This window comes from Nyctereutes procyonoides, unplaced genomic scaffold (assembly GCF_905146905.1).
Source record: "Nyctereutes procyonoides isolate TBG_1078 unplaced genomic scaffold, NYPRO_anot_genome, whole genome shotgun sequence".
NCBI classification, from domain to species: domain Eukaryota; kingdom Metazoa; phylum Chordata; class Mammalia; order Carnivora; family Canidae; genus Nyctereutes; species Nyctereutes procyonoides.
In genome coordinates this window covers 34,897,475-34,910,381 of record NW_026575126.1, presented here as the reverse complement: position 1 = coordinate 34,910,381, position 12,907 = coordinate 34,897,475, and the positions used below count along the sequence as shown (strand labels likewise).

General features: G+C 35.5%; 1 protein-coding gene across 5 annotated transcripts in view; it reads right to left on the bottom strand.

The window, feature by feature from the left end:
• The window catches only part of GPSM2 (G protein signaling modulator 2), a 49,465-nt gene that overhangs the window by 35,240 nt on the left and 1,318 nt on the right, over positions 1-12,907 (bottom strand). For 2 of the 5 annotated variants that reach the window (XM_055339288.1, XM_055339289.1), the window contains exon 2: positions 3,650-3,953. The exons of 1 other annotated variant lie outside the window; for it this stretch is intronic. In XM_055339288.1, coding sequence (XP_055195263.1) covers positions 3,650-3,705 — 56 coding nt within the window. In that variant the 5' untranslated portion in view covers positions 3,706-3,953. Of the gene's footprint in view, positions 1-2,465; positions 2,632-3,649; positions 3,954-12,907 lie in introns of those variants that run through there. 2 more of the 5 variants (XM_055339290.1, XM_055339291.1) reach the window with 2 other exon arrangements.

Below are 12,907 nucleotides of genomic sequence, written 5' to 3'. Positions count from 1 at the left end.
GTACTGAAGTGTTTATTATTCATAGTAACAAGTATGAACAAAGACTTTTTAAAAGAAATACAAAACTAGAGGAACTAGTTTGATAATGAACCTGATATATCCATCTTTCAACATCAACAGTACCAATATATACTATTACCAGTGTATTTTAGCTCTACTTCCATCCTCACTCTCCAACCCCAGATTTTTTTGAAGTACATTTCAGAAAGCATATTTCACTTGTAAATATTTTAGCATGTATCTCTAAAAGAGAGCAGTTTCAAAAAAATTTAATATTATGCCTAAAAAATAATTGTAAAATGAACCATATGCCATTTTAAAGTTTAGAAACTAATTTCACTTTACTATCAGTCTCCATTTCTCTCTACCTCCACAAATAGATCACAAAATATAGCATTCTGGTATCCATCAGGAGCTTCCTTAATGTCTGAAGGATTATTCCATTTCAAAATTACAAACTCAGTGTGCCACAGAAACTCCTCCAGGGATGACTGTTTGCCACAGTCATCATATGGAAAAGACCATATGGATACCACATTACATGCTACCTGTTTGCCACAATCAAAGAATCATATGGATACCACATAACATGCTACCTGTTTACCAGAGGAGAAGAATAATTTATACTAGGCCAGGACTCCTAACATAAAAGATAGAAAATATTACCCGCAATTATATAACAATCCAGTCATTATTCAGAATGCTGATTTGAGAGCACTGATGTAGTCAGAGTTTGGCATATTCTTTTTTTTTTTTTTGTCTTAAGACTTTTTTTTTTAATTTTTATTTATTTTATGATAGTCACAGAGAGAGAGAGAGAGAGGCAGAGACACACAGGCAGAGGGAGAAGCAGGCTCTATGCACCAGGAGCCCGACGTGGGATTCGATCCGGGGTCTCCAGAATCGCGCCCTGGGCCAAAGGCAGGCGCCAAACAGCTGCGCCACCCAGGGATCCCGAGTTTGGCATATTCTTACTAAAAATAGTTACAGAGTTTAAAGTTCCTTTTGGTGAAGTCCTATACCAATATATAAACTATGTTTTATATAGTTTTGACCTATCAGGTTAAAAGGACAAATCTAAGACCCTCCTACAGGCAGAGGTATAATCCACTCCTCCTTTCCTGCTGCTCTTACAGTATTAAGAAGTATATCACTCTTAAAAATGTTTAGTAAGACAGATAAAATGTTACTAGACTTATCTGATAGTTCTGTCCAATGGAATTACATGGACATTCCATCAAACATGCACTATGAGTCAGACAACATGCTAGGCATCGTGGCTGCCCTAAGGAAATTAATAGTCAAGGAAGGGAGTAGTCAAGAAGGAGACAAACATATAAAGAAATACAATGAATTTTAATATAGTTGATGCAAAGGAAGAAATATGCAAAGGATGTTACGTGAGCACAGGGAGGGCACACAGTCAAACAATCACATTTAGAAATGGTTTCCAGGAGTAGATAATACAAGTCCTAGGGTACAACATGAGCAAAAGCACAGAGACATTGAACAGTAAGACATGTACAGGGAAGAAGAACTCAAAGTACAACGTGAAGACTGGAGAAAGTAAGGACAAAGGAATATATAGAGGCTAGAAAATGGAAGATCTTGTATATATGATAAGCCTGGCTCTGCCCTACCGATGACAATGAGCCACCATAGCGATAAAGCAGAATTTGCACAGTTGGCTCTGTGTTTTTAGACTAAGCCCTCTAGCGGCAAATTAAAAAAATGGATTCTAAAAGACAAGAATGGAGAATGGAGGGAGTCTACAGGGAAGATGATGGGGGCCTAAACTATACCAGTGATAGGGAGGATCCAGATGGATAGGTCAATCTGAGCAACATTTAGGAGGTAAAACTGGCAAGGCTTCACACTGGATACAGAGAGTAAGTGGGAAAAAAAAGCACATAAGATAACTTCCAGGTTTCTGGAACTATGCCCAAGAGAGTAGAGAGAGGGCCTTTAAAAGCTCATTTTAATTATGTTGAATATCTTCCATTTCTTCTATTCAAAACTTTTTTAAGATTTTTATTTATTTATTTATTTATTTAGTCATGAGAGACACAGAGAGAGCTAGGCAGAAAAAGGCAGAGGGAGAAGCAGGCTCCATGCAGGGAGCCCGATGCAGAACTTGATCCCAGGACCCCAGGATCATGACCTGAGCCAAAGGCAGACGCTCAACCACTGAGCCACCCAGGTGCCCCCTCCTTTTTTTAATAGAAATACCCTCATCTTACCTATATAGACTTCTGTGGTGGCACCTTGCCCTAACATGAATCATGTGCTCCAACAAATCTACTTCCTAAACATGTGTTAAGATATCTAAGATTTGGCAACCAACACCTTCAACTTATTAGAGATGCTGAGTACTACTCGTTGCTGCAAGTTCTGATGTTTATTTAATATTAATTTATAACAGTTTTGATAAAGAATCTATTAGTATCAATTAGTATTCTAATCACCTTAGTAACAATCACATGCCTTTCATCCCAATATTTAGGTTTATGTTCATTTTACAGTTTAGTGCAATGACCAGAACTTCTAGAATAAATGTTAAATAATGATGCTGAGGGCAGCCCCGGTGGCGCAGCGGTTTAGCGCCGCCTGCAGCCCAAGGCGTGATCCTGGAGACCCTGGATCGAGTCCCTCGTCAGGCTCTCTGCATGGAGTCTGCTTCTTCTGCCTGTGTCTCTGCCTCTCTCTCTCTCTCTCTGAATCTCTATGAATAAATAAATAAAAAATCTTTAAAAAACATTTAAAAAAGATAATGATGCTGATATCAATGCTTTGTTCCTTTTTTTTTTTTTTTTAAAGATTTTATTTGGGGGATCCCTGGGTGGCTCAGTGGTTTAGCGCCTGCCTTTGGCCCAGGGCGCGATCCTGGAGTCCCAGGATCAAGTCCCGCATCGGGCTCCCTGCATGGAGCCTGCTTCTCCCTCTGCCTGTGTCTCTGCCTCTCTCACTCTCTATGTCTATCATGAATAAATAAATAAAATCTTAAAAAAAATAAAGATTTTATTTATTTATTCATGAGAGACACACAGAGAGACAGAGACACAGGCAGAGGAAAAATCGATCCTAGGATCCTGGGATCACGACCTGAGCCAAAGGCAGATGCTCAATCAATGAGCAAACCAGGCGCCCCAATGCTTTGTTCCTAAATGTATCCAAAAGGCCATTAACATTTTATCACTAAATATTAAACTGGCTATTAGTTTATGTTTAGAAAGTATCCACCCATTTCAATGTTACTCACTTTTTAAAAAGTTTATTTATAAAAGATCACCATTAAAAACTGAAACACAAAAATTAGGTCATTCATCTGACATATTACAGTCCGTCTTTTACCCCAAACATTTAGAAATATATTTTTTATATTTGCATTACAACAGTTACAAAATATAAATTATCCATAAACTTTTCCATAAAACATTAATAAACTATAACATATGATTAGTTTTTACCACCATTTTCCTATAGAAAGGATATAAGACCTTACAACTACCACAACAAAAAGAAAATATCGTATACAGGAGATATTAAGGCTAGTTTATTTTGAATATATTCAAATTTAAATTTGAAATGATCAGAGCTACATACATGTTTATATAAGGATTAAAAGCCACCAAGAAAGCAGTAGTCTTACCTGTAACGAACATGAAAAGAATGGTCTTCCCTCATGCTTATCAAATTTTCCTCCATCGAGTCATATTATAAGTTGAGTAAAATTGAAATTATTTTATTTTGTGCCAATCCAATTCTTTACAATGTAGAATTGTTGCAGAACATTGTCCGGTTAGTATATTAATGAGTTGGTGTTAATACATGCTAAGCTCCTGCTTCTTCTTTATTAATAATGAAAGAAGGTCAATGTCAGACAGCTTAAAGGTTCAAAATGTGTCCCAAATCCTTGCATCTCTGGCCCTTTCAGCAGCACTTCAGCAAAATTTCTGCAAAAGGAATACAAGATGCCTTGCTTGAAGTCCTATTTTCAAATAATAACCTAAAGTAATTCCAAGCTGTAGTACATAATCACACAGCTAACTCCACTGTCATATCAATCACAGAAGAAAAACAGCAGAGGGCTTAACTGTCACCACAAAGCTTCTAAATAAGGATGTGAATACATTACGTTTATTTGGGACCTGTACCTTATTTTTAAAATCATTTTAAAATACAATAATTTATGTAATGTTTTCTATTATAAACCAATATAGAAGAATGTGTTACGGTATCTAAAGAGAAAATTATGATTCTTTAAGCTTTTAAAAATTGCTATTATAAGAGGTAAAATGAGAATTCAGTAATGATTTGAACAAGCCAATTCCAAACTTTAAACTTATTCCTTCAAAGGTATCTGTGCTGATAATTAGGTTATACTTTGTACTCATTTGCTCTCAGAGTATATACTATTCTTACTTTTTTTAAAAAAAGATTTTATTTATTTATTCATGACAGACACAGAAAGAGAGAGAGAGAGAGAGAGAGAGAGAGAGAGAGGCAGAGACATAGGCAGAGGGAGAAGCAGGCTCCATGCAGGGAGCCCGACATGGGACTCGATCCTGGGACTCCAGGATCACGCCCCGGGCTGAAGGCAGGCGCTAAACCGCTGAGCCACCAGGGCTGCCCTTATTCTTACTTTTGAAAGTCTTTAAAATGTTTTTATTAATATTGAGTAGGTACAAAAGAAATTTAGAAAATATGTGTATAGTAGAATGACACAACAAATATTTATATAACACCACCCAGTGTAAGATAAAAAACATTATCACTGCCTCTGAAGTGTCCTGGGTGCCTCAACCTAATCAATCACACCTTCCTTTCCCCTCTAAGGTAGTCTCTAAACTGAATTTTGTTCATTATTCCATTGCTAATTATGGTACAATCCATCAGCCTAAAAACTATATGATTTAGTGTTGTATGGCTTTGCTTAACATGATGTTTTCGAGATTCATCTCACTTGTTGCACATAGCTACAGTTTGCATATTTTCACTATTATGTCATATCCCATTAAATACCAAATTTTTTTTTATTCTGTTGATGGGCATTTGGATTGTAGTTTTTTGGATTTTTTTACTACTATTAAAAAAGTGATGGTATGAACATTGGTATTAATAACCTGCTAAAGAGAGCATGCGTGAATTAGAAGAATATCTGAAGAAATTATCCAGACCTTCACAAAGAGATAAGAGATGAAAAATACTAGAGCAGTTCAGAGAAAAGGAAGACAAAATGAGAGGCTCTGACAGAGGTCTGATTACAGTACTTGAAGGAAAACAGAAAAGTAAAAATATCTTCAGTGATAAAGAGAATTTTTCAGAAGTGAAGATGGACTTAAATTGGCAGACTGAAGCAGCACACACTAAGTCCTAAAAAGGAAAAATGAAAATGAATCCCATACCCAGAAATATTACAGAGAAACTATAGGCTATCAGATATAAACTGTAACTTCTAAGGTAACAGTTGAGAGAAACAAATAAGGTAAAATATATGTATGTGTGTATATAAATAAATACAGTTTATACATACACACACACACACACACACACACACACACACAATTATTAAGTCCTAGAATCTCAGTGTTATAAACAACCCTATAGGTCAGTTAGTCTAACATTTTACCACAGCATTCCCAGAAAGGTCCCAAACTGGCTAATCCTAATTTTGAATAGTCCTTTTAGAAATCTGTTCCATGCTTTGAGCAATCTTTCCATTTCTCCCATTTTTCCCTTCTGCTGCCATCCAATAAGCCTAATTCCTTTGTCATATAACCATCCTTTTAAATACTTCAGCTAAAACATAAACTAGACTCTAAATCACACACACCCACTACTTTGTTAATCAAGTACAGTTAGAGAGAGGTTAGTAAGGAACAGAGCATAAAGGACCTGTGAGGAGGAGGAAGGTGGAAAGGACCAGCCTCGGGAATATCGACAAGCTTCCCAGGGCAAATGAGATTTTCATATTAATAACCAGTTTGACACATAAAAAACAGAAAACATCCCTTTATCTCTTCCCTTGTCCAACAAAGGAAGTAGTGTCTTAAGAAAGGCTGAAAAGATAGGGTAGCAGCTATTAATCCAACAAATCTTTTTCTATTACTCAGAATTCTATTGTGCCTCCTTCATAAATACAACACTATAAGGAGAATTAGTGTAGATATTAATAGCAGTACCTTCAAAGAACATCTAGATTATACAACAGCTAAACTGTCAACCGAAGGTCTTCCCCTACCCATGCTGAGGTTTAGGCTGTTATTTATAAAAGGGGTAGACGGTGAAATATTAAAATCAATTTAACTTTGAATTAAATTAAGTTACAATTTAACTGAAATATTTTTTCATCCAGGTCATAATAAAATTCTAAATTTTACCAATCAATAAAAAATATGCTAACTCCATACTGATTAAAATGTAAATATGGAGTAAAATTAACAAATGTCTATCACTGGAGTTGTGAAATAACCTTACCTAAAACTGCGTAGAGAAACATTTTAAAAATAATTAAAACGAGCAAGAAGATATATTACTATCCACCATTACAATAAGGGCAATTTGTAATATGGTTTTACAGTTCTCAGAAGAAGTGTATCCCAAACAAGTCACTCTTACATTACAATCTCCATAACAAAGTAGCATTTCTTATAATTATTCACTGAACTAACAAGCGATTCTTGATCCAATGATTAATTCTGCAAGAATTCTCTAAACAATTCAGTAACCACTGTTCATTCATGTTCCACATCACAGAGTTAACAAACCCACTTCATATTTAACATATAGTTTATATATTACCAGTGTAACACTAATAAAATCTGCAATAAATATTAAATTATGTTTGCTAGGATAAGAAAATTTAACAAGACCAGGAAATGGAAGTTATAGGTTTGAAAGAACGTTAAGAGGTCATCAAATTAAAAAAAAAAAAAAGAGGTCATCAGATTTAATCTCCAATCTCCATTAAGATTTAATTTACAAGGAAATATATGTCCTTAATAACACCTTCCAAGTTTTAAAAAACAGTGCTCCCAAAACCTCACTGCTAACAAAAACTCTCAGCATCTTTCAGTCTGATCACAGAGAAATAAAGAGAAAGAAGTAATTTTTTTTCAAAATGCTAGAAACTGATAAAAGCATATAGAAAAATAAAGTGGTATATCACTAATTGCCTCACATTTAATTACCTGATTAGGAAGTCAAAATAGGTGGACTAGGCACTGTCCAAGGTATGGAATCAGAGTAAATAAATCCTAGCCTTGCTTTACTCCACTGGCAGTAAAATATTTGCAAACTAAGTGATGGGGGATACACATTTACATGTAAATCTTTTGTCTTTTCAATTTATCCAAACTATCCAAATTAAGTGCCAATAATCTCTGGTCTTATTCTTTAAGTATCTCCATAAACTGGCAACACTCATCACACAATAAATATAACTTACTTTTCTTGCGTATAGATTAGATGATCTAAATTCTTTAAGCTTTTCTTATCTTAATAATTCCCTTTAAGGTACAACAAATTCCCCAAATCCCTTTCAGTTGTAGTGTTTCAAGTCAGATACAATAGCCCTTTATCAATGTGAGCAGGGATAAATATGGAGGAAGAATCAAGAACATATTTTAAATGAAGATCTTTTATATTAGACTTAGAGTAGAGGTTATAACAACAAATACACATTGTAGTAATAATGGGAGTCATAAAGAAGGATGCCAAAACAAAGTCCAACAGGGAGAAAAGTTCGGAGCTTGGTTTTAGTGTGGCAGGTGTTAAGGAGCCAACTAAAAGCAAGAAAAATTATTTTGAAATCAGAGTATATGACTGATGTTGGAAATTAGTGCTTGAAGCAAGGGAAATCAGACTCAAAAATGGCAGGGTCCTTAAGTAATCTAGCTAGGAGTTTCTAAAGAAAAATGAAAAACAACACCCACTCACTAGATGTGAGAGGCAAAGGTCAAGCAGTTAACAGAGAACTTAAAAATTTCCAATTTTCAAGATAGATGGAACAGCAGTAGTACACAGTGACCGACAAACTGGATTGCAAGAGGGATAATTCCAAGAGGAGAAAATAAGCTATTCCTTCAAATGGGAAAAAGCAGAATCCTTCTATTAAACTTGTACTTGGTAAAGTGCTATATTCACAAATAATAGCTGAAAAAAATAAAGATATCAAACTTGAGATCATTTGAAATCATATAAAATTTGATAAGTGGGAAAGAATCTGAGGGGTAAAAAAAAAAATGAGTGACTGACATTTCTGAATTTTTGTGCATCTTTAAATTAAAATTTTCTTATAGTACCAATAAGTCAGTGGCAAAATTAAGAAATAAGTACAATGAAAGAAAAAATTAAAGCAATGCATGATAGTTTTGATCATTTTTTCAACATAGTCAATCTCTAAACCAGTAATATAACCAAATTTTTACATAATACTCTGAACTAAAGATAGATCAAGCCTATGTATGTGTATATCCATGAATACCCACGTATAATGCTGAACATGAAGTTAGTATCCTCTAACAACTGTCATACATAGCAAATGTAAATTACTTTCCATAATCCCAAAATAATAAAATAAACAATCAGTGCTTAGTTAAGCAGATTATTCTATTCTCTATCATTCTGGAGAAATGCAAATTTACCAAGTTATGCTATAAAAACTGTATGAATAGGCAGCCCGGGTGGCTCAGCGGTTTAGCGCTGCCTTGGGCCCAAGGCCTGATCCTGGAGACCTGGGATCCAGTCCCATGTCAGGCTCCCTGCATGGAGCCTGCTTCTCCCTCTGCCTGTGTCTCTGCCTCTCTCTCTGTGTGTCTCTCATGAATAAATAATTTAAAAAAACTGTATAAATAAAGTTTTCCTTAAGCAAATATATAATCCTAAATTACGTACTCCAATTAAGGTTAAGTCTTAATTTATTGCTAATCTTTATGTGTGCAACAATCAAAGGTTAGTCTGTGAGATGTTAGGCCAGGTATGTTTAGAAAAGAAGCATAACTGTGAAACTGCTAACTAAAACACGAATTTTATTATAGAAACTTTCTAATAAGCTGTCTGTGACTATTAGCTAAATAAACAGAATAAAATTCAAAGAATAGATTAATGGTTCTAGATTCCAATAAATCTATATCTTAAAAGTACACCACCAGTCAGAAGGGTTTCCAAGTGTATTTGAAATTAATTCTCAAAGGCCAATATGAAAGATATCAAATACATGCAAACTAAAGATACTATTAATTTCAAACTCTCATTTTTATTCTTGGCAGATTAAAAAAAATTCAGATCTAGAGCCATGGCCTTTAGAAATATCAAAACAACAAATGCAACCACTTCAGAGTAGTATGATCCAAACAATTTTAGCAATATACAAGAAAAATTCCTTTTCATGTTTTCAAAGTTTATACATAAAAGCTTACCACTCTAAACAACTAAATATGCATGAACTTTTTTTGTTTTGTTTTGTTTTTAAGATTTATTTATTTTATTTATGATGGGGGGGGCAGAGACACAGGCAGAGGGAAAAAGCAGGCTCCGATGCGGGACTCGATCCCGGGACTCCAGGATCGCGCCCTGGGCCAAAGGCAGGCACCAAACCACTGAGCCACTCAGGGATCCCCGAACCTTTTTTGACGAGAAACATTTATATTTAAGGACTCCAATGAACTATGCTTCCTGAATAACCAGATACAAATAAACCATATATGAAAATTCAAATTAGATAAATACTAAAACAAAATGTAATCTAGAAGAAGAAAAAGATTTGAATATTTCAAGCTTTCACTGTTGTTTGTTATACAGTGAGAAAGGATCAATATGAGTCTACTTATATGAGAAATGCTGAATGTAGGTCACCAGGAGTTTCCAAAAGTCTCTACACAAAGTACTATGGATATAATAATTACTGCATGAACAAACTCTTAGTGTCTTTGGTTTGGCAGCCCATGATAAAGAAGATTTTTCATAGGGGGAGGTGTGTGTTATAAACTAGAGAGGGGCTCTATTTTTAGGTTATACATGGAGTGAATTTGAATTATGCCAGTGACTACACTAATCACCAAAACTTTTGTTTTGTAATTATAATCCTCCATGATTATAATTCAAGAGGATGAAGCAGTTGCTTAAAAATTTCAAGGAGAAAAGGGAGATTGCTCTTATGTAACATCCCTAATCTTGGTTTCCTTTTTCCCTACAAAGCAGTTATCAAATCAAAAGTCCTGCTCCAACAAATTACTATTTTTTTTCAGTAGGCGCTACACCCAATGTGGGACTCAAACTCACAACCCCGAAATCAAATCACATGCTCTACCGACTGAGCCAGCCATGCACCCCAAGATTACTTATGTATATTTACAAATATGAATGTAAACATAAATATATTTACAAATATAAATAAGTAATCAGTGACTCAGTTGGTTAAGCATCCGACTCTTGGTCTCAGCTCAAGTCTTAATCTCAGGGTCATAATTCAAACCCTGCACTGGGCTCCATACTGGGCATGGAGAGAGTGAGTGAGTGAATGTGTGTGTGTGTGTGTGTGTGTGTGTGTGTTCAACTAAATGAGTATGTTTATTAGAATAAAATTAGTACTTTTCTCCATTAGTTTTATTTCTCATCAAACCGAAGCCTAGAGTTTAAAAATAATGTTAATTTTCTTCCCTATAAAATGTTAATAAATACGTGTTTTTTTTTTAAAGGATTATTTATTTATTTATTCATGAGAGACACAGAGAGAGAAAGAGACAGAGAGACAGACAGAGGAAGAAGCAGGCTCCATGCAGGGAGCCCAACATGGGACTCCATCCCAGGGCTCCAGGATCACACCCTGGCCTGAAGGCGGCGCTAAACCACTGAGGCACTCAGGCTGCCCTAGATAGTTTTTCAATCCATTAGTAAAATTAATAACCTTTTGAAAGAGTTTCAGTTACACTTGTGTAAGAAATATGATTTGTAGTTGATTGTTATAAACACATAAAAACGGATACTTAGAAGTATTACAATACCAAAGTTATAAGAGACCTATTAATGTTTTTTTTTTTAAAAAAAGACATTCTACATTTTCATCAATCCCAATTACATTTTCAGTGCTTTCCAAAGGACTATTCAGGTTACAAAACCAGGAGACCACAAGAGTATGTCTGCAATCCAAAAAGACTGAGGATTCAAACCAAGCCCAATTTCTATCAAAAACACCCCAACCTCTTAATGTATATATATTAGTACTTGCCCCTTCTGATCTATAATCTTTTTGTTAATAAATATGTAGAAGTTTATGGTTTGTTTTTCTTTTTAGGGCCTATGTACATTATTGGACAAACATGATGCAATTAATAGGGGCTCAAAGAAACAAATTCAAAATAAATATAGATTTATGAAGACATTACTATGTCAAAAAGAAAAAAAAAAAGAAAAACCATAGGGAACACACAAGTTTGACAAAAACTGGTTACCAATCAAGAGAGAATATTGGCCTATATAGCCATTTAGTACCACCAATGTTAGTCAGCCATCAGCTTAAACCAATATATATATGAAAAACTCAGTAGTGAATAGAAGTAGTCCTTTCTATTGGGCATTATTCTTGAGTTAAATGACAATAAACCAGTTCTCCCAATTAGAGGCAAAACTGATTTCAAAATTTTAAGCAGAAATAAATCCCAAATGCAAAAAGGTTAAAAATGTCTACAAGAGTCACTGAGAGTTTGAATTCAGAATTCCGTATAGGAAAATATAACTTTGTCTTCTTCCAAAAATTATCACTATCCTGTGGAAAATGTTTTTATTCAGTTCAGTAATGTTATGAGAGGATATGGGAAGAATGATTCTAAATAAAAAGGACCAGGGAAAGCTTTTTAGAAGCAAGGATATCTGTACTGCACCTTGAAGGATGGGTAGACCTTATTAGGCAAATGAAGGAAAGGCATTCCAGTCACAGGGAAATGTCTCCAGCAGAAGTAAGGAGGTAGGAATGCACAGAATGTATGCTCAAGACAAGCACACTGGGTTAGGAGGAGGAAAAGAGAAGTCTAAGAAGGTACTAAAGTGTTAGGGATTGTGAATATGTATGTGGCCTTGTATTTAATATTGTAATTTTTTCAACAAAGGAATAGCAAAGTTGGATCTGTGTTAGTAAAATAAACTGGCAGCAACATGTAGGGGAGAGGAGGGAGACAGAAGAAAGATACTTCAAAAACTCCAGGAGCAACTGCTGAAGAGGAAGTTTTCTTTTGTCATCTCAAAACACCAAGCAAATTGCCTTGGACATAATCGATGTGCAACATACTTTTTTATTTTTTTGCCTGGGAAGAAGAACTATGAACCAGCAAAGAATCCTATAATAGTGAGAACACTGGGCTTTAAGACATATCTTATAGACTATACTTATATATTTGTATTAAAATATTGGGCAGCCCGGGTGGCTCAGCGGTTTGGCACCTGCCTTCAGCCCAGGGCCTGATTCTGAAGACCCAGGATCGAGTCCCACCGTCGGGCTCCCCGCATGGAGCCTGCTTCTCTCTGCCCCCGCCCCTCTCCTGAATAAATAAAATATCCTTAAAAATAAAATATAATATAATATTTGGCGGTGCCTGGGTGGCTCAGTGGTTGAGTGACTGCCTTCAGCTCAGGGTGTGATCCCAGGGTCCTGGGATCCAGTCCCACATCACGCCTCCCCTCCCCCGCAGGGAGCCTGCTTCTCCCTCTGCCTATGTCTCTGCCTCTCTTTCTCTTATGAACAAATAAAATCTTTTTAAAAATATATATTTGTAACACTACATGTCTGATTTAATAACACTGGAAAACACACCTAAACTGCTGCTCTAGCCAAAGCTGATTTTGTGGGCAAAGCCTCTGCAACACTTCCTTACAACTTTTTACTTTGTATCTGCTCCACCCCTCCTAGTGCACA